We start from the raw sequence: 23543 nt of genomic DNA on the forward strand, positions 1-23543 counted from the left end.
TTAAAAACTTAAGAGCATTTTAAAATGCACTTAAAAACACATTAAATTATTCAATTAAAAAGGAAATGTGCACACTCGCTTAATTTAAACAGAGCAATGAGTAAAAAATGAAGGGGCACTGTAAATTAACTGTATGTTTAAGAAGTTCATCAAAAGAAAAGAGAAAGATAATGAAAGTAAACTTATATTAAAAAAGATAAGTCAAAGTTGATTTTTACAATCTCAGCTCAAATTCATTTACAAAAGAGAATGTAATATGGTCAAAATGTTAGAGAATACATGAAAGGTATTGCAACATACAGTACTTAGAATCATATATGGATTTTTTTTTTTTTTTTTTTTTTGATTTGGTAGTTGTTGGCGCATCGGCTTCTGTGGCCATATTGCACCTCCCAAGGTTTTTGCAGTACTTTGATCCAAGCCCGAGGCGGGAATCGAACCCGCGACCTTTGGGTTGCTGGGTAGGTACTTTACCCACTCGGCTAGCCCGGTCGGCTCATATATGGATTGAAGTCTGAGAAAACAAAACATTTGTTGATATTAGTATTGAATTTCTGTAGACTAATTTTAGAACCAACATTACCTCTAAAAAGAGCTAATCTAATGTTGGTTCTGCGAGTACAAAAGTGAGCAGTGGTAGGATGCTCATTGGGTTGAGGTATGTGATTCGGCAGGTTTGGAAGAGAGTGGGGGAATTACAGATGCAATGGAAGTATCTACAGAAAAGGCATACAACTGAAATTGAAATTCTATTGAATTGGAAAACTTCTACGATGGAAGAGGTACACAAACTAATAGATTAACTAGAGCCACAAGCGGAGGTAAAAGTAATTCTAGCACTTCTATTGGAAATGCAACTACCTAGAAAGCAAGGTGTTGGGGATTTAAAGAGATGCTTGGGTCATGATGAAACAAGTAAATACATAGATGAATCAGATTGGTCCACTGGATATTGATGGTTCAACAGTTGAGGATCCTGCTCAGTTGGCTAACAAACTAAATGAGTATTTCACATCTACATTCACACACAAGGAGTTATTCAGGAAGGGGAATGCCAGAGGTGAAGTAAACTCTGCCAGTGAGCTAGATGATTTTGTAACAACTGAGAGGAAACTGGAGGAGAAATTGTCGAAGATAAACATAAAAAAGGCACCTGGGGTGGATGGCATCTATCCAGTTATATTAAAGAAGGCAGCAAAGGAAGTAAGAAAACCCTTAGCCATAATTATGAGAGCTTCTTTGGACTCAGGGGAGGTACCCATGGACTGGAAAAAATATGCAAATGTGACCCCAATTCAAAAAGGAGGATCAAAGGCTGACACAAGTAATTATAGACCTGTGAGTTTAACTTCTGTTCCAGGAAAATTAATGGAGGCACTGGTTAAAGAGCACTGCAGGATCATCTAGACAAGATTTCAGTTATAGCTCAGACACCACATGGTTTTGTTAAGGGGAAGTCTTGCCTGACCAATTTGATTGGATACTATGATGCAGTCACAAAAGAACTGGAGGCAGGGAATTAGCATTAGCATTAGTAGAGGCATTTGATGCAAGAAAGCAAGCTTATGCAGCATCAGCCAAAAAAAAAAAAAAAAAAAAACCCCACTTCCACTTCACCCCTCTGTTCGTTCAAAATACCTGTCCAGCTGAGCCTTAAACTTATTTAGGCTATCAACCTCCACCACAAGGGATGGCAGTCTGTTCCACCAACCAACCACCCGCTGGCTAAAGGCAAATTTCCGCACGTCTATCCTACATCTGTCTTTCCTCAATTTGAATTTATGCCCTCTCACATGATTTTTCTGAGCTAGAGGAAGAATCCCATCAGCATTGAGCATGCTTAAACCATTCAAGGCTTTATACACCTCTATCAGATCACCTCGCTGGTGCCTAGTCTCCAGACACTGTAATTTGCAAAACTTAAGCCTTTCTTCATAAGAGCACCCCTTTGTTCCATTCACTAATCTTGTTGCCCTTCTCTGTACTCGTTCCAGCAGCTCTACATTCTTCTTGAAATGAGGCCTCCAGACCTGTATACAGTACTCTAGGTGTGGCCTAACCATTGCCTTATACAATGGAATAATCACCTCCTTATCCCTGCTGAAAAATTCCTGTATATCATTGACAATACTCCATGAGCTACTCTTGCAGCCCGTCTGCACTGCTCAGAGAACTTCATATCTGCCTGCACAATCACCCCAAGTCCCTTTCATTCTCTACCACTGTCAGTGTAGTACCACAGAGTTGATACGTTGCTCTGGGGTTGCTGTTTCCCATGTATAGTACTTTACATTTGTCAATGTTAAACTTCATTTGCCACCTCTCAGCCCATCTGCTCAACCTTTCCAGATCCTGTTGCAGCAGCATAGTGTCAGTAGTGTCCTTGACAACCCTGCCAACCTTTGTATCATCTGCAAACTTGGACATTAAGCTTGATATACCATCATCAATATCATTTATAAATACAGAAAACAATAATGGACCCAACACTGAGCCCTGAGGGACTCCACTAATAACATCAGTCCACGATGAGCAGTGTCCATTGATTACCACTCTCTGTCTTCTCCCCCTCAACCACCCCTTTATCCATAGCAGCAATTTGCCTCCAATGTCACACTGTTCCAATTTGTGTAGCAGTCTTCCATGTGCAACAGTATCAAAAGCCTTTCTAAGATCCAAGTATATAATATCAAAGTTATTCCATGCATCCAGCTCTTTTGTGACTGCATCATAGTATCCAATCAAGTTGGTCAGGCAACTTGACAGACTTCCTGAAGACTTGACAACTTGACAGAAGGTCAGGCAGACTTCCCCTTAACAAAACCATGCTGTGTCTGAGCTATAACTGAAGTCTTGTCTAAATGATCCTGCAGTGCTTCTTTAACCAGTGCCTCCATTAATTTTCCTGGAACAGAAGTTAAGCTCACAGGTCTATAATTACTTGTTTCAGCCTTTGATCCTCCTTTGTGAATTGGGGTCACATTTGCACATTTCCAGTCCATGGGTACCTCCCCTGAGTCCAAGGAAGCTCTCATAACTATGGCTAAGGGTTTGCTTACTTCCTTTGCTGCCTCCTTTAATATAACTGGATAGATCCCATCCACCCCGGGTGCCTTTCTTGTGTTTATCTTCAACAGTTTCTCCTCCACTTTACTCCCAGTTATTTCAAGATTCTGTAGCTTACTGCTAGAGTTGAATACACCTCTGGCATTCCCCTTGCTGAATAACGCCTCATGTGTGAATGTCGATGCAAAATATTCATTTAGTTTGTTAGCTACCTGAGCAGGATCATCAACAGTTGACCCATCAATATCAAGTGGACCAATCTGATTCATCCCCTTCCTTCTAGAGTTTACATAAGTAAAGAACTCTTTGCATCCCTTGCCAAGGATTTCTCGTAATCTGCCTTCGCCTGCCTAACCTCCTTTGTAACTTGGTTGCATATCAACTTGTATCTATCATAGGCTTCTGTGCCATGTGTTAATTTGTAAGTATCCCATGCATTTTTCTTCTCTGCCATATGCCTCATTAGTTCATCTGACATCCATTTTGGCCTAAACCTTGAACAATATTGATAACTTTGATATTATATAATTGGATCTTAGAAAGGCTTTTGATACTTTTGCACATGGAAGACTGCTGCACAAATTGGAGCAGTGTGGCATTGGAGACAAATTGCTGCTATGGATAAAGGGGTGGTTGAGGGGGAAAAGACAGAGTGGTAATCAATGGATACTGCTCATTGTGGACTAATGTTATTAGTGGAGTCCCTCAGGGTTCAGTATTGGGTCCTTTATTGTTTTCTGTATTTATAAATGATATTGATGATGGTATATCAAGCTTAATGTCCAAGTTTGCAGATGACACAAAGGTTGGCAGGGTTGTCAAGGACACTACTGACACTATGCTGCTGCAACAGGATCTGGAAAGGTTGAGCAGATGGGCTGAGAGGTGGCAAATAAAGTTTAACATTGACAAATGTAAAGTACTACATATGGGAAACAGCAACCCCAGAGCAACCTATCAACTCTGTGCTACTACACTGACAGTGGTAGAGAACGAAAGGGGGGGGTGGTTGTGCAGGCAGATATGAAGGTCTCTGAGCAGTGCATATGGGCGGCAAGAGTAGCTCATGGTGTATTGTCAATGATATACAGGAATTTTTCTAGCAGGGATAAGGAGGTGATTATTCCCTTGTATAAGGCAATGGTCAGGCCACACCTAGAGTTCTGTATACAGGCCTGGAGGCCTCATTTCAAGAAGGATGTAAAGATGCTGGAACGAGTACAGAGAAGGGCAACAAGATTAGTGAATGGAACAAAGGGGTGCTCTACGAAGAAAGGCTTAAGTTTTGCGAATTACAGTGTCTGGAGACTAGGCACCAGCGAGGTGATCTGATAGAGGTGTACAAAGCCTTGAATGGTTTGAGCATGCTCAATGGGATTCTTCCTCTTGCTCAGAATAATCATCTGAGAGGGCATAAATTCAAATTGCAGAAAGACAGATGTAGGATAGATGTGCGGAAATTTGCCTTTAGCCAACGGGTGGTTGGTAACTGGAGCAGACTTCCATCCCTTGTTGTGGAAGTTGATAGCCTAAATAAGTTCAAGGCTGAGCTGGACAGGTATTTCGAACGAACAGAGGGGTGAAGTGGAAGTGGTTATTTTTTATTTCTTTATTTTACTTTATTTTTTTTGGCTGATGCTGCATAAGCTTGCTTTCTTGCATCAAATGCCGCTACTAATGCTAATGCTAACACTTCCTAATCAATTTCACATATATACGTGGTCTCAATTCTAATCTCAACAATGTCCATTTCAACTTGCAGTCTGCCAAACCCCCGTGTACTTTTTCTGACAGAATCTCAGTTATTGGTTGATTCAACTACTGCTTATCTTAGATGCCCAAATTATTCGCTGTATGATTCCTTTTGCCTCAAAGGTGTCCTTTCTGATATTCCCTGTCAGAGACTTGGCAATTTGGAATCTCTTCTCTTTGATCTTCTCTGGCTTAAAATCCCTCAACCTCACTGTGTCAAACTCATCTGTTGTCTCTACCGTTCTCCCAACTTCACTAATCACTTGGAGCTCTTTGACTTCCTCTCTTAGCAACTTGACTTTCTCCAGTCCAACTTTCCTAACAGCCTTGTAATTTTCATTGGCGATTTTAATGTTCACAACTCCAGCTGGCTTCTGTTTTCTAGTCACACCGACCCAGCTGGTCAAGATGCTGAGGCTTTTGCAATTAGTAATGACCTTGCATAGATGATGTCAACGATTAATTGATTGATTGGTTGAGTTTTATTGGCGCATCAGGAACTTGGGCTATAATGCGCCAAAATCTTGTCAAAAAAATTAGTAAAAACATTCAGTGACCTAATGAATTAGGTCACTAAATCAGGGTATAAAACAGGTATAAACTGTAAAAGATAAATATCAGTAAACAAGTAACAATAGTAAATCTTAAAATGTTTTTTAAATATGAGTAAAAAGGTTTACTGATTTTAGGAAACTAAAAATAGCAGACACATGGTCATTGTCGGATAAAGTCTGACTGAGTGTATACGGCTCAGTCAGATGGTTAAAAGCGGTAAAACGAGCATTTCTAAAACTGGTACAGTCACATAAAATATGTTGAACTGATAAAATAGTGTCGCACTGCTAGCACATAGGAGGGTCATCAGCCCTCAGCAAAAATGAGTGTGTAATATGACAGTGTCCAATGCGGAGCCGAGCAAGAACAACTTCCTCTTTGCGATCCCTGCGTAAGCTGGACCGCCAAGGATGGGTCACAGGCTTAATTCGACATAGTTTGTTTGTCGTAATCAGTCGATGCCTCGAATATTGCCACTGAGATTGTACATTATTACGGATCACTTGCCTGTAGTCTGTATAGGGGACTAACAGGTCAAGATTATCCGTCAGGGCTGCCGATTTGGCTGCAGTGTCAGCCAAATCATTTCCTCTAATCCCGATGTGACTGGGGATCCAGCAGAAGCGGATATCGAATCCACTTACATAGAGGCGGTATATTATCTGCTGAATTCGGGACAGGGTTGGATGATTAGTGTGTGACATCGCTGTTAAAGCCTGTAGTGCACTCATTGAATCGGCATATATAATACACCGTTGGTAACGGTGTTTTCTTATGTGATCTAGAGCTAACTCTATGGCATGCAGCGCTGCAGTGTAAATGCTGCAGTCGAGGGGTATCTGTTCCGATGTGGTTTTATCTGGAAAAACTGCAGCAGATCCCACATACGATTCTGACTTCGAGCCGTCTGTGTAAACTGGCAAGAAGTCAGAATGTTCTGCACGGTGTTGTGAATAGAGCTGAGGGTAGACAGACGATGGAGTATTAGACTTCGTCGCGATCTTGAGCGAGAATTCACATGCTGGTGTTTGTGCATGCCAGGGTGGAAGGGGCTCCTTTGGTGATCGAGCAACCTTGTCTACCGAGATGTTAAGCTCATTGAGTAGCTCTTGAACACGAATGCCGAATGGGCGATTGGCGGTCCGTCGTGTGTTATAAAGATTTTCCCATCGTGGCTCGAAAACGGATGTCCACGTGGGATGGTCCAGCAGGGACTTCAGCTTGAAGGCATATTGTAGAGACAACTGCATTCGTCGAAGCGACAAGGATGGTTCATTTGCTTTGACATACAGACTTTGGACAGGTGATGTTCTGAATGCACCAGTAGCGATACGAATGGCTTGGTGATGGATGGGGTCAAGCCAACGAACAGCGCTATTTCTAGCAGATGCATACACCTGAGACCCATGATCTAATTTTGAGCGTACAAGTGCACGGTATAGATGTAGTAGAGTGCATCGATCTGCACCCCAAGAGGTAGAAGAGAGAGCAGAGGATGTTAAGCCCTCTCGTACACTTTGTAGTTGTTGTTATTTGGTTTTTAGGAGCATTAGCAACTAAGGCCATATTGCTCCGGGGATGTGCGGTGGTCATTCCCTGACCTTTCCGCATCCTCCGTATTTGGTGGTGACGGGTCGTACACTTTGTACGTAGCTGACGAATGTGTTGAACAAATGTCAACTTTTTGTCAAAAATGAGTCCCAGGAATTTCGCCTCTGATACAACTGGAATGGTGCTTTGTCCAAGTCGTAATTCAGGCTCGGGGTGGAGGTTACGTTTGCGACAAAAATGGACGCAAACGGTCTTCTCCGGTGAGAACCTGAAACCATTGGCCGTGGCCCAGGTGTTAACACGGTCAATAGCTTGTTGCAGTTGTCTCTCAATAACCCTCATATTGCATGATTGGGAGAATATGCTGAAGTCATCGATATAGAGTGCACTGTTTATAGTTGGAGGAAGTTGTTCAGAAATAGAATTTATTTTAATGGCAAAAAGCGTAACACTTAAGACAGATCCTTGTGGTACCCCCTCCTCTTGGCAAAAAGGTCGCGAAAGGGAGGATCCTACACGAACTTGGAAATAACGGCAGGATAAAAAATTTTTAATAAAAATGGGAAGGTGGCCTCTCAGACCGAGATTGTAAAGGTCTTTTAAAATACCAAATCTCCAAGTTGTTTTTTTTTTTTTTTTTGATTTGGTAGTTGTTGGCGCATCGGCTTCTGTGGCCATATTGCACCTCCCAAGGTTTTTGCAGTACTTTGATCCAAGCCCGAGGCGGGAATCGAACCCGCGACCTTTGGGTTGCCGGGCAGGTACTTTACCCACTCGGCTAGCCCGGTCGGCTCTCCAAGTTGTGTCGTACGCTTTTTCCATGTCAAAGAAGATGAACACCAAGTGTTCTCTTTTTAGGAAAGCATCACGGATTGATGTTTCCAGTCTAATTAAGTGGTCCAGTGTGGACCTGTTTCTTCGGAAGCCGCACTGAAAGAGGGAGAGAAGGTCGTTCGATTCTAAATACCATAAGAGACTAGCATTGACCATTCTCTCCAATATTTTGCACAGACAGCTGGTCAGAGCAATAGGACGATAGTTTTTGGACATTTAGGATCCTTTCCTGGCTTAGCAAAAGCAAGTATAGTTGCCTTGCGCCAGGTATCCGGAAAGTGCTCTTCAAGGAAGATTCTGTTATACATGAAAAGCAAACAGTCCATGGATTCTGGTGAAAGATGTTTGATCATTTCATAACGGATGTTGTCTGGTCCAACAGCGGTAGCCTTTGTATGGGCAAGTGCTGTTTTTAGCTCGTGGATAGTAAATGGCCCATTATATGGGTGGGAACCCTTCGATGTGAACTTAAGGGCCTGATTTTCAGTGTTGCGCTTTAAGACCAGAAACTCTGGGGAGTAAGATGACGTTGCAGAGATGTTAGAAAATGTTTCCTCAAGAGCATTGGCTATTGCAGTAGAGTCTGCAATAGTACATCCATTATATTCAAGGACCGATGAGGGGTGTGCTGTGTATTTACCCTTCATTTTCCGGATTTTTTCCCAGACCACCTTAGTACTAGTGGACTGAGTAATTGATGAAGTAAAACGGATCCACGATTCCTTTTGACTCTGAATGTAGAGTGCTTTGGCTCGTGCACGTTTAAAGGCTATAAGGTTGGTCGTGGTAGGATATCGGCGGAATATCCCCCACACTTTGTTTTGAGCCTTTTTGGCTGCTGTGCATTGTAAATTCCACCAAGGTTTGGGAAATGGTGGAAACCGGGCAGATGTTTTTGGAACAGCATTCGCAGCTGCTTGGACAATATTTTCTGTGATGTACTTAAATACATCATTGATAGGCTCCTGACTGACTGTGCTAAGATCAAAATTTGCCTGATGTTGGAAGGCAGTCCAGTCAGCCTGATCAATCTAGGCACCAGTGAGGTGATCTGATAGAGGTGTATAAAGCCTTGAATGGTTTAAGCATGCTCAATGCTGATGGGATTCTTCCTCTAGCTCAGATAAATCACCTGAGAGGGCATAAATTCAAATTGAGGAAAGACAGATGTAGGATAGACGTGCGGAAATTTGCCTTTAGCCAGCGGGTGGTTGGTTGGTGGAACAGACTTCCATCCCTTGTGGTGGAGGTTGATAGCCTAAATAAGTTTAAGGCTCAGCTGGACAGGTATTTTGAATGAACAGAGGGGTGAAGTGGAAGTGGGTTTTTTTTTTTTTTTTTTTTTTGGCTGATGCTGCATAAGCTTGCTTTCTTGCATCAAATGCCTCTACTAATGCTAATGCTAATCTTCCACCGCGGTAACCTGAAGGGAAGACGTGGTCTCCCACTGTGTAACGAGATTATCACAGGGAAGTGATCACTTCCATATGGATTCTCCTCCACTTCCCAAGTGAGTGAAGGGTAGCAGATAGAGAGAGATCAATGGCAGAAAAAGTACGGGTAGGCATGTGGAAGAAGGTATTTGTTCCAGTATTTAGAAGGGAAAGGTCATTGTCATTTAGCATATGCTCTATGACTCGTCCCCTTCCGTTGATGTTAGCACTACCCCACAGGGTGTTATGTCCATTCATATCCCCGAGAAGTAAGTAAGGGCGAGGCAACTGCGTTACAAGATCATCAAGGTCTTCCTGGGGGAAGTCAGTCCCAGGTGGCAAATAAAGAGAGCAAACTGTTAATATAAATCCCACCGAAAGGCGAATTGCAACAGCTTCCATGCTAGTTGTAATTAGCAAGGGCTGAACTGGGGTCTGATTGCCGACGAGGATAGCCACTCCTCCATGAGCAGAGCCATCCGCAATTCTATCCTTTCGAAAAAATGTGATGTTGTGCATGGTGGGATCATCATTTGCCTTTAGATATGTCTCCTGCAAGCAAAAGCAAACTGGCTCGTGCTTTTGCAGGAGGGCCTTGATGTCATCAATATTTCGCTGGAATCCATGACAATTAGGAATTTAGCCATTATTTTGGCTTGGTGGGTCCATCAGGCAGCTTCCGAGGTGCTGAGGGCTTACTTTTATCAGTCTTGGGTTTATCTTTTTTGGGGAAGAATTGACGCTGTCCCGTGTCCATTTCTTCCTCTGCAAAGAGTTCCAAGATTGAATCTTCGGGTACCTCCTCCTGCTCGGCATCCATCTTTTCTTGGGTACTAGGGGGGGACTTCCCCTTTCGTATTCTTTTCTTTCATAATTACCTTTGTTACTTGTGGAGCATTAGGAGGTACCGATATAGGAGTGGCAGCTGATTGGTCCTTCTGTACAGGTTTTTGAGAACTTAAGAGATAACGCGCGATGGGAGTGAAAGACTCCTTTGGAGGAATGGTCATGTCCATCTGAGTTCTGACGGAACATCTCCCTGCTACCTTCTGGGCGTAGGTAGGTCTGTTGATATTCAGGGGTTTGACCGATTTCCTTGCCTCCTGGTATGATATGTTTAGCTCTGCCCTTCAGCCGTTGAATCTCTTTTTCTTCTTTCCACCTCTGGCATGCTCGTGAGTAGGCCGGGTGTTCTCCCTCACAGTTAATACAGGTGGGTTTTGCGGCTGAACATGCTGTTGTTTCGTGGTCCTTTGCACCGCATCGAGTGCATGCAAGGATTCCACGGCAGGCCATTTGAGAATGTCCATACTTCTGGCATTTAAAACACCGCAAAGAGTTCGGAGCGTATGGACGTACTGAACAATTGATGTATCCAGCTTTAATCTCGTCAGGAGGTTTAGGAGAGTTAAAAGTCAGGATAACGCTCCTGGTTTTAACAATTTTTCCATCCCTTCGTGCAGTGATTCTCTTGACGGCAATGACTCCCTGTGGTTTTAATTCGGAGCAGATTTCCTCCTCGGTTGCGTCGAGAAGTCCCCACTCCGAAATGACACTCTCGATGAATTGAGTGTTCTGTGTAGTGTCATGTTATAGGGATTCCTCCGATGATTTGTTCGGAGTAGATGTTCAGATTGCCTGTCATTTTTAGTTTCAATTAAAAGGTCTCCAGACTGAAGCCTCTTAACTGATTTGGGTGAACCTGCTAACCCGTCTAACCCTTTTTGAATAAAAAGGGCGACATTTTAACAATCGACATTTTAACAATTGGTAGAAATGCATATTAAGAATCTTGGACAGGCCCTGATGGTAATTCGGTTCGCTGCCTCTTTTAGCAATAATGCTATCTGCTTCTTTGTCAATGGTTTCAGATAGGGACCGGGTTAGGGCCCCTGAAGAAGTTAGTTTATCAGGATTCATAGAGTTTTTTTTATATGGTTCAGTGCCCGGGTTCCCCACCCACCACGGAGCCCAAAGGGACGCCCACTACCCGGCATGCAATAAATGTGCTCAGGAGTGGAACGCCAGGGCTACCTAGACACTATACCCGCACCGCCGCCAGCCTGAATCCTGTCCCTTGGACCATGAGGGTAGGGGCATGGCATTGACACGGTTGACACTCGCAGGCGAGCCTACTAGCCGATTGATCCTAGCCGGGCCTTCCAGGACCTCCCGTCTTGTCGAAGCAGGGGCCAAAGTGGTGTATTGAAGCTGGGCCCCTCAACCACCAGGATCCCCCTTTCCGAATTTCCACGGGTCGCAGCGCACGGCAAACACGCCGGATTCCATTGATGTAAGCCTGGAACCTGGGCTGTGGGTGTTGGATCCCAGTGATGCTAGTCTGGAAGTCCAGCAGCATCACTGGAAGGTCCCCTCACCAAGTACAGGTGCCCACGTCGAGGGGTCTGATGTCAACATTTGCTCAGATTGTGTCAGTGAAATTATTCTTGCAGGAGTGGAATCCTTTATCCCACACTCCACTTTAAAATCTTGTTGTTTATCTAAATCTTGGTTTTCCAATAAATGTGCTAAGGCTGTTCAAGAGAAGAATGTTACATGTCGTAATTGGCTTGTTTCTAATTCTTCAGTTTCATTTTCTGCCTACATGAAAGCTCACAACAATTGTAAAGCAGTTATTAATCAGTCCCAACCAGATTTTGAACAGGCTATGAATAGAGAACTTGCTTCTTGCCCTAATTGTCGCCGAGCATTCTGGCCAAAGCTATTGGCCATCTCTGCTCCCAGCTCTGTCCAAACCAGATGGTTCTGTTGTCACTTCAGCCAAGTATAAAGCTGACCTGCTAGCATCCCATTTTTCTTCCAACTCATGTATTAATGACCTTGGTAAAACACCTCCCACCATGCTCCATTCAATGCCTCCTGTGGCCTTCCATCAAAAGGATGTCAGAAGGCTTTTGGCAAATCTTGATGCTAAGAAAGCTCCAGGTCCTGATAGTATTTTTTCAAAACCTGTGCTCCTCAACTTACTCCTATTCTTTGCCGCCTTTTTTCACTTTCTTATTCCAAAGGGGTTTTTCCTTCTGCTTGGAAATTTGCTCATATCCAGCCAGTTCCTAAAAAGGGTGACAAATCTCTCCCAACCAATTGTCGTCCCATTGCAATTACTTCTACTGTTTCTAAAGTAATGGAGAAATCAATTAACCGCCAACTTTTAAACCACCTAGAAACCTTTCGTCTGATCAACGATCGCCAGTATGGATTCCATCAGTATCGACCCACTTAAATGCTACTTGTGTTCCACTGAACCATTCCACTGGAAAGGTTCAGTGGAACAAAAGTAGTTGCTCTTGACATCGCAAAGGCTTTCGATCGTGTTTGGCATAAAGGTCTTCTAAACATGCTTCCATCTTATGGTTTGCCAACTGTTTTTTGTAATTGGTTATTCACTTTTATCTCGGATTGCTCACTGAGGGTGACAGTAGATGGCTCTCTGTCTTCTAACTTCTCGACTAATGCCGTTGTCCCCCAAGGTTCAGTTCTTTTCCCGACTCTTTTCCTCTTGTATATTAATGACCTTCTTCCATTGACTGGAAATCCTATCCATAGTTTTGCCAATGATAGCACATTGCATTCCACTTTCCATTTTGTGAAACCTTGCCTTGCTCAATCAGCTTCAAACTTCTTGAAAATCTGCTACCAATTCCTTAAATGTCGATCTTCAGGTAATTCTCCAGTGGGGCAAAGACAACTTAGTTGATTTCAACTCTTTTAAAACTCAGTCTTGTCTTATATTTCGCAAAAAGGATTCTTCTGCTCCTATGCTTATATTTGGTGATACTCCGATTTCTAGGCAAAATGATATATCTCTTTTGGGGGATTACTCTGACTTCTAATCTCTCTTGACACAAACACATTACAAATATTGCTTCCTCTGCATGTAAAAAACTTGGTTTTCTCCTTTGCTCTTGGCGTTACATTTCTTCCAAACAGCTGCTCACTCTGTATAAATCGCAAATCCGCCCTAACATGGAATTTTGTTACCACATCTGGGGTGGTGGTGCCCCAAAACCACTCTCAGGCTGCTTGATTCCATTCAGAAAATGGCAGTTAGGTTAATTAACGATTCATCTCTAACAGAGTCTCTCCACTCGCTGTCTCATAGACATACTGTTTCTGCTGCATGCCATGGGCATTGTTCTTTTGAATTGCCTTCTATAATTCCCACTCTCTTTCAAAACAGTCCGAACACGTGCAGCCACCAGCTGTCCAACATCCATTTTCTGTCCAACTTCAAACTCACAGCACCAACTTTTCATCTTCCTCGTTTATTCATCAACTGCTGTTTTCTGGAACAACCTTTGTATTTGCAGAAAATTACAGTCTACAGAAGTTCAAGTCTAATGTCAACAAATATCTTCTTTTGTCTTCTGAAACTCTAGCCCAAGCACGGTACCAAGTACTATAGGTTCTAATCAGTGTCGTGTTAGGGGTTTTCATTAAAAAAAAAATGCCTTTTCTTAATCCACAAATGCCAGGCATAATGGTGTTTTATATTCATTTTCTTTCTCCATTAGCTGTGACATTACGTGAAGTTGAGCCATAGTTGAGAATCCTGTCCTAAAGCCAGCTTGCTCTTTCGGTTGATTCTCATCAAGTATTCTTTCTAATCTGTTAGTAATAACCCTTGTGAACAATTTGTAGATGTGGGATAACAAGCTAATTGGTCTATAATTTTAAATTTCTGATTCTTATGCACCAAAATTATTTCCTTCAATTCCTTATTCCTTTCTTATGCAGCAAAACTGATTGCATTATTCCACTCAGGCATCACAACTTTTCTAATGCACTTTGTGAAGAGTCTTGTCAGTTTTTGTGTCATGTCTCTTCCTCCCAATTTTAAAAACTCTTCAGTAACTTCATCTTTCCCCCCGGTGCTTTCTGATCCTTCACTTTCTTCAACACATGTTCTACCTCATCAAGAAGGATATCAGGTATGTTGTATGTGTTACTAATTTTCGATCAATCTTCCCCACTGCTGGCATCATTCGCTCACTCCTTGTATAACTCTTTATAGTAGTCTTCTGCTATCTGAACTATGCCTTCTCTGCTATTTATAAGTGCACCATTGCTATTCACACATAAATGACCAGACCTAAATCCTCTTTGTTCTTCTCTAATCTTATCATTTACCTACTCTCGTTAATTTTATCTGGAGCACCTTAGATTGCAATCTGGGCATAGTGCAATTTACACTCAGGCCCGGGATTCTACCTATCTCTTTTTTTTTTTTTTTTTTTAATAAATGGCTGATATATATAGCTTACCTTCCATTCCGTCGGTGCTGTTTTCCAGCTGTACACATCTTTTGAAAAGCTGGGCAATCAGATCAATTAAACTTGGTGGTTCATATTTCCTTAGTTCAATTGGCTACGTTCCAAGGGCTTGGAGATTTTTTGTTCTTCATTAATTTTGTGCAGTCTAGTTCATGTGTTGTAATTTCTATCTTCCTTTTATCCACTGATGGAGTGGTAATAATGCTCTGATATCGGGATCTTCTTTCCTTAAGGAGGAATTATGATTTTCCTCTGTTGGTATATCAATAAGATTTTTATTCGTTCAAGAATCGTTGGTTTTGAGTGTTCTAAATTTCTGTCAAACTTCGGATGATTGTGTTCCTCCTAACAAGCTCTATTTCCTTGTATATTTTTTCCCATGCCACATTATTGGATTTAGAAATTTTCTGTTATACTTCTCTATTGAACCTTTTGTATTCTTCTCTATTTTCCTCATTTCTATTCCTCAACCATTTGTTCTGGGCTGTTTTCAAAATAATTCAAAAATTAATAAAAAATTCAAAAAACAATTTAAAAAATTAAATAAAAATTATTTAAAAAGTTTAATGTAAATTATGAAAAACAATTTTCCTTCCTTTTTTGTAATTTTTCTTAATAAATAAATAATTTTAATCAATTTTGTTTTTTTCAATTGTTTTCAATTGATATTTTGCTGTAATCATTTTTAGTTAATCTTTTATTCATTTTAATTTCTGGAGAGTATCATACGGAAGTATTCTACGTATCATATTGAGGTAAACTTCTCTTATTCTTCTACAAATACAAAGGGTACTAGGAAAGTTTTGCAATATGACGCAACAATGAATCACAGGAAGCTGCTTGTTGCTGCATGTTGAGACATGTTCATATGTGCATAGTAGCCGCCGCGCCAAGTCGATGGGCTCAGTTATTCATTAGTAGTGAGAGTGTAAAGTGCTTGCGATGGCATCGCGGTCACGAAATGAGATAAGGACAGTTTTGTGGTATAATTTCGTGCGTGGTTTAACCATAGACCAGTGCTTAGAAGAAATGACTCTTGCACTAGATGATGATTGTCCACATCGTACAACGATATTCAGGTGGTATAGAGAATTCCAAAGGGGAAATTTCACTCTGGAGGATTCTGAGAAGCCGGGAAGGCCACGAACGTCAGTTACGGAGGAAAACGTTACTGCTGTGAGGAAAATGCTTGACGAAAACAGGCGAGTGACCTACCAACAGATAGAGGATACTTTGGGCCTAAATGCACCAGCAATTCGTTCGATTCTGCAAGATCATTTGCACGTGAAGAAACTTTGTTCTCTCTGGGTGCCGCATTAACTGACTGAAGAGCAGATGACACGACGTGTGACTTGGTGCCGGGAGATGTTAAAAAAGTTTGATAAGGGACAATCTCGGTATGTGAACAACATCGTGACAGGTGACGAGACTTGGCTGTACTATTACGATCTGCCGACCAAGGCTCAAAACAAAGTTTGGGTCTTTGATGATGACGACACACCCGTAATTGTCAGAAAATCCCGATCTGTAAAGAAGAAAATGATAGCTGTATTTTTCAAATCGAGTGGAATTGTGGAACGTGTCGTTTTGGACATGCAGAAGACAGTCACAGCTAAGTGGTATACTGAACAATGCCTGCCTAAAGTCATTGGATCTATGAAGAACCTGCGGCCAAAGTCAAGAATGGACACCTGGTACCTCCATCACGATAAATGCTCCAACTCACCGCGCCAAAGCCTGCACCGAATATTTGACCACGACAGGACTGAAACTTCTCGAGCACCCTCCCTACAGTCCAGACCTTGCTCCCTGCGACTTTGCACTGTTCCCGCATGTGAAAATGAAGCTAAAAGGGAGGCGGTTTTCCAGTGATGAGGACCTTCTACGGGCTTGGGACAACGAGTGTGCTTTACTCCCTAGTGAAACTTGGCAGAACTGGTTTAAAGATTGGTTTCGGAGGATGGAGAGTGTATTGAATGTAGAGGAAATTACTTTGAAAAAATTAAATAAACAAAGCTGTATTGCAAAACTTTCCTAGTACCCTTTGTATTGATATATATATATATATATAGAACGTATTGAGCATCATAGTTCTGTTATATACTATCGCCATCTATAATAATCTGCACCAAACCCACCAGAAAGCTTGTTCATTCACAATGTTGTTCCCCACAAGATTCTTGTGCCTTTCAACTTTTTAGCTTGTCTAGGCAATCTTTAGTAACCAAACTAACCTGTTACAGAAAGGCCACAAATTATTCAATTTCACCAAAACATTGGCCAAAACCATTACATATCAATTAGAAGTAGTATAATAGACATTCTTTATTCAAATCTTACAAATATCTGTGTATACTATGTAAGTTTCTATGATAAACATTTGTTGCCACCCATGAAAAGACCATCCTTGAAAAAGTTTGATAAATATATCATGTTGCTGCTTGTTCAACATGTTATATTTTACTTTTCATAGTGAAATTTGTTTATAATTACTTTACATATCTAAAGTAAATGTTGAACCATTTAAAACATTTCATTATCATACATACGAGGGCTGTCATCTTTCATATCAATTACAGTAGTTGTTCGTTCTGTGTGATCATCATCATCATCCTCATCATCATCATCCTGGACTGGTTCATCCTGCATCACAGGTTCTATCAAAATTAATGACATACAACATTCAAGGTGTGTTGGAAATAGTACCAGAACAATACTAATACTTTCACAGATAAGTACATGCCATTAAGTTCCCGTTTTCAGACACCCATTCTCTGGACCAAAGTCCATCCATGGTTAATGTCATGAAAACGGTAATTATTTTGCTAGTCTATTTTAAAATATTTTATTAATTTAAAATAATATAACAACTCAACACAATTTAATTTAAAAACTTTAAATCGGCCACTTGGCCTCCCACAAGAAAGATTAATCTTGATTAATCCATTTATCTTAATTATGGGAGTTCCCGTCCCTGCCACGAGAAGGCGGGCCTCTACTATCTTCCCGTATCCTTTTCCTTCTGTTAAAAACCATAACTACAAATTTATTAAAATATGAGAAGAGACACTTATTCGTAAACATGATCCACAGACCACCCCTCTCCAGACTTCCAAGAGACATCTCTAATTCATGCCTCAAATCAGCATATACTATGCAATGATGTCTCTGGACTACCACAATGACAAAGTCCACTGTCCACCAGCCCCAACTGATTTAGCCTCAAGGCGAGTCCATGTCCAGTCAATAGAAACATTGAGTTTAATCCAAACTGTAGCCGTGGTTTCTTCTTCATATCCACAATTTCTACACTCGGAAAAAACTCATAGGTCTGTCATCCTTTATCAGACATATCCCAATTCTCCTGCCATTTAATTAAAATTTCGTTCATAATCCTTTTCTTTTCTAATTTTACATCTAATTTTGAATAAGTACAGAGAGGTTTTCACAGATAAGTACAGGGAAGTTTTCTTGAAGACTGACACTGAGCTATCACACATGATAATAAAATCCAACAAGTGCCATCATCTACATCAAATCTCTAGCAAAGTCTCATACGTCACTACTCTTGCTAGAACTCAGCACAATTCTCAAAAACCTATTTTCTTATATTAAATTTATTAATTAATTTCTTAAAATTAGCATCCTGTGACAGCTAATACTGTTTCTTACACTTTTTTATATTTCACATCTTTATATTTATACTTTTTTTTATTTCAACAAATATATTCCACAAAAGAAAAGAACCTTTAGTAACATGACAAAACTGAAGTATAAACAATCCTTAATTTATACATAAATTCAAAACATAATATTTATTCACAAATAAAATATGTAAAGACTATAGGACATTGTGATATAAAACACTGAAAGAGTTTTCAGTTTATGATAAAAACAATGCCATTTTACAAATTTGGTAATTCACTTATGAAAAAAAATGATGCAATTGCACTAACCTTTTTGTTAAGTGATATACGACACCTTAATAGCAAAAAAGTACTAATCTTGGAATTGTTAAAAATTTCAATATCTTCAACTACTGAAACAGTTTAAGCACACATCTTCAACATACTAAGTGTGATCAAGATATCTTAGAACTGATTTTATCTTCAGATTGTGTCGTCATTCCAAGTTGTGAGCTGTATGGTGACATATCTAAACATAATGCAAGAATCACCCATTTATCTGTGGTCGATCTAAATTAGCATGTAATAGATAAGTTTTGTGTTTTGTCAAGTTTTGAAATTAGTAATTTTACTAAGCACCACATTTGCATCAAAATTTTGTTTAAAATTGGAGAAAAATTCAACAGATACCAAAAAAAAGATAAAAACAGCTTTCACAGTAGATAAGACATGCCCTAAAAGACTTTTCAGTGGTTTACAAAGTTTAAAGAAAGCCATTTGTCCAGTGAAGATAATCAACACTTTCATCATCCATCAACTTCAAACACCAATGATTCAATTACTCATGTTTATTATGCAATTATTGGTGATTAAAGTTTAACTATCAATGAAGTTGCTAGTGAAACAGATATCTTATGTAACATTCAATTAATACTGACATAATATTTGGGAATGGAGCCCAGTTGAACCTAATATCCTCACCGACAATCACTGAGTGTAGTGGTATCAGTGTATTTGTATTTTTTGACTTGTCACCTGTGAGTCAAAACTCGAATTATAGCGTCGAGGAGACCTACTTCAAAAGAGATCCAACTGGCAGAGGAGAAAGTGATTCTTGCACTGCTTCTATTGGAATGAGCAGCAGCCTGGAAAATAAGATGCAGGATATTACAGAGACTGCTGGGAATCATGGGGGTACAAATAAACACATGGGTTGTGTTAGGGTGGCTAAGAGGAAGAGCAGGTGCATGTATACTTGAGTGTACACCAATGCTATGAGTTTGGTAAATCAATTTGATGAATTTGAGTTATTGCTCAAAACATCAAAGGCAGATATTGTTGGGATTTCAGAGACGTGGTATCAGACAGATATAAGGAATGCAGAACTGGAATTTGGGGAGTACAATGTCTACAGAAAGGATAGACAGGATAGGAAGGGAGGAGGGGTTATGCTATTAGTTAAGAAACACAAAATCCAAGAAAGTGAAGCCAGTCGACATCACGGGACAGTGCAGTGTCGAGTCAGTTGGGTGTGACCATTAGGGTCAAAGGGAAGGGTTATTGCTTCCGTAAAGGCGACTACGATGGACTGAGACAGTATTTAAATTCTATACAGTGGGACCAACTGATGATGTTACCAACAGCAAATTCAAAATGGGAAGCATTCAAAGAACTTATCTTGGAAGCTACTAGGCTTTACATACCAACTAAGAAATATTGTTCAAGGTTTAGGCCAAAATGGATGTCAGATGAACTAATGAGGCATATGGCAGAGAAGAAAAATGCATGGGATACTTACAAATTAACACATGACACAGAAGCCTATGATAGATACAAGTTGATATGCAACCAAGTTACAAAGGAGGTTAGGCAGGCGAAGGCAGATTACGAGAAATCCTTGGCAAGGGATGAAAAGAAAAACAGCAAAGAGTTCTTTACTTATGTAAACTCTAGAAGGAAGGGGATGAATCAGATTGGTCCACTTGATATTGATGGGTCAACTGTTGATGATCCTGCTCAGGTAGCTAACATACTAAATGAATATTTTGCATCAACATTCACACATGAGGAGGTATTCAGCAAGGGGAATGTCAGAGGTGTATTCAACTCTAGCAGTAAGCTACAGAATCTTGAAATAACTGGGAGTAAAGTGGAGGAGAAACTGTTGCAGATAAACACAAGAAAGGCACCCGGGGTGGATGGGATCTATCCAGTTATATTAAAGGAGACAGCAAAGGAAGTAAGCAAACCCTTAGCCATAATTATGAGAGCTTCCTTGGACTCAGGGGAAGTACCCATAGACTGGAGATGTGCAAATGTGACCCCAATTCACAAAGGAGGATCAAAGGGCGACACAAGTAATTATAGACCTGTGAGTTTAACCTCTGTTCCCAAAAAATTAATGGAGGCACTGGTTAAAGAAGCACTGCTGGATCGTCTAGACAAGACTTCAGTTATAGCTCAGACACAGCATGGTTTTGTTAAGGGGAAGCCTTGCCTGACCAATTTGATTGGATACTATGATGCAGTCACAAAAGAACTGGATGCAGGGAATAACTTGATATTATATACTTGGATCTTAGAAAGGCTTTTGATACTGTTGCACATGGAAGACTGCTGCACAAATTGGAGCAGTGTGGCACTGGAGGCAAATTGCTGCTATGGATAAAGGGGTGGTTGAGGGGAAGAAGACAAGTGGTAATCAATGGACACTGCTCATCGTGGACTAAATGTTATTAGTGGAGTCCCTCAGGGTTCAGTATTGGGTCCTTTATTGTTCTCTGTATTTATAAATGATATTGATGATGGTATATCAAGCTTAATGTCCAAGTTTGCAGATAATACGAAGGTTGGCAGGGTTGTCAAGGACACTACTGACACTATGCTGCTGCAACAGGATCTGGAAAGGTTGAGTAGATGGGCTGAGAGGGGGCAAATAGTTTAACATTGACAAATGTAAAGTACTACATATGGGAAACAGCAACCCCAGAGCAACGTATCAACTCTGTGGTACTACACTGACAGTGGTAGAGAATGAAAGGGACCTGGAGGTGGTTGTGCAGGCAGATATGAAGTTCTCTGAGCAGTGCAGACGGGCTGCAAGAGTAGCTCATGGTGTATTGTCAATGATATATAGGAATTTTTCTAGCAGGGATAAGGAGGTGATTATTCCCCCTTGTATAAGGCAATGGTCAGGCCACACCTAGAGTACTGTATACAGGCCTGGAGGCCTCATTTCAAGAAGGATGTAGAGCTGCTGGAACGAGTACAGAGAAGAGCAACAAGATTAGTGAATGGAACAATGGGGTGCTCTTACGAAGAAAGGCTTAAGTTTTGCGAATTACAGTGTCTGGAGACTAGGCACCAGTGAGGTGATCTGATAGAGGTGTACGAAGCCTTGAATGGTTTGAGCATGCTCAATGCTGATGGGATTCTTCCTCTTGCTCAGAATAATCACCTGAGAGGGCATAAGTTCAAATTGAGGAAAGACAGATGTAGGATAGATGTGCGGAAATTTGCCTTTAGCCAGCGGGTGGTTTTTAGGTGGAACAGACTTCCACCCCTTGTCGTGGAAGTTGATAGCCTAAATAAGTTTAAGGCTCAGCTGGACAGTTATTTCGAAAGAACAGAGGGGTGAAGTGGAAGTGGTTATTTTTTATTTATTTATTTTACTTTATTTTTTTTTTTTTGACTGATGCTGCATAAGCTTGCTTTCTTGCATCAAATGCCTCTACTAATGCTAACAGTAATGCTAAGGTCTAGCCAGTAAACTTCATCGGGGTTTTACAAGTGCACATGCAGAACCTATTGAGTGGGAGAATATTTTTGAAAGCTGCTAAACAGACTTTTATTATTTAAAATAATAAATGTTTTAGCACATTGGGTTTGAAACAAAAAGAAAACCCTGAACTACTGTATTTGAAATAAAAAGATAAAACCCAGTTAAATAACTGGGTTTTATCCTTTTGTTTCAAATACAGTAGTTCAGTTATTAATTGATAAAGGACCAAGAAAATGATGAGAATAAAAATATTGGTCCATCACATCTAAAGCTTGTTTACATTTAGAGGTTATGACCGCTAAATCTAGGTTTGAGAGACAGGAAGAATGTGTCGCAAAACACCTTTTATACTTAAAAAGTTGCAAATGATTTGGCAGCTATGAAAAGGAGAGCAACTTTTAAAAAAAAAGTCAATAAGGGTTCTATTTTCAACAGCTATGAAACAGTGTTTTGTGATGAAAATTTGGAATGCAGTGATTAATGCGCACTTACTAAGATGGTTATAGCCTGCTGCAGCTGCTTTCCAATTACTGTCAAATGTTTCATGACTGGCAGAAGATGCTGAAGTCATCAATATAAAAGCACTGGAAAGCACTGAAGACTGTCTGTGATGGAATTTAATTTGACAGCAAAGAGCGGGACATTTTAAATGGATCCTTGGGGAACTCCTTCCTCTTGATGGAAAGGCCAAAAAGGAAATATCTGACCTGCTTGAAAGATCTAATGTGCTAAAATGTTCTTAATAAAAATACGGAGATTCCCCTCAAACCCAAACTTAAGAGTTTGTAAAATGACAGATCGCCAGAGCACACGATTTCCAAATGTCAAAGAAAGGCTATTCGAATTCAGAAAAGCATGAATATATATTTCAACGTCTAATTAGGTGATTCAAACTAGTGTCTTTGAAAGCAGCCCATTTCGTTCCAAATACCATAACAGTTCAGCATCATACATTACAGTACTTTAGCATTAGCATTGGCATATGATGCAAGAAAGCAAGCTTATGCAGCATCAGCCAAAAAAAAAAAACCTCCCATTTCACCCCTCCGTTCATTCGAAATACCTGTCCAGCTGAGCCTTAAATTTATTTAGGCTATCAACTTTAGCATTAGTAGAGGCATTTGATGCAAGAAAGCAAGCTTATGCAGCATCGGCCAAAAAAAAAAATTTTTTTTTATTCTGAGCAAGAGGAAGGGTCCCATCGGCATTGAGCATGCTCAAACCATTAAAGGCTTTATACACCTCTATCAGATCACCTCGCCGGTGCCTAGTCTCCAGACACTGTATTTTGCAAAACATAAGCCTTTCTTCGTAAGAGCAATCCTTTGTTCCATTCACTAATCTTCTTGCCCTTCTCTGTACTCGTTCCAGCAGCTCTACAACATTTTGAAATGAGGCCTCCAGACCCGTATACAGTACTCAAGGTGTGGCCAGACCATTGCCTTATACAAGGGAATAATCACCTCCTTATCCCTGCTGGAAAAATTCCTGTATATCATTGACAAGACACCATGAGCTACTCGTGCAGCCATTTCTGAACTGCTCAGAGACCTCCATATCTGCCTGCAAAATTACGCCCAGGTCTTTTTCATTATCTACAAATGTCAGTGTAGTACCACAGATTTGATACGTTGTTCTGGGGTTACTGTTT

The 23543-nt window shown here is 40.6% G+C and overlaps 1 protein-coding gene across 1 annotated transcript in view; it reads right to left on the minus strand.

Moving 5' to 3' along the window:
- The window catches only part of LOC150076622 (fibroblast growth factor receptor 1-like), a 457312-nt gene that overhangs the window by 299211 nt on the left and 134558 nt on the right, over nt 1-23543 (minus strand). The window contains exon 4 of the mRNA XM_090387392.1: nt 17035-17142. Coding sequence (XP_090243518.1) covers nt 17035-17142 — 108 coding nt within the window. The remainder of the gene's footprint in view (nt 1-17034; nt 17143-23543) is intronic.

Source organism: Mastigoproctus giganteus, chromosome 13 (assembly GCF_048544385.1).
Source record: "Mastigoproctus giganteus isolate SK-2022 chromosome 13, ASM4854438v1, whole genome shotgun sequence".
Lineage (NCBI taxonomy): Eukaryota > Metazoa > Arthropoda > Arachnida > Uropygi > Thelyphonidae > Mastigoproctus > Mastigoproctus giganteus.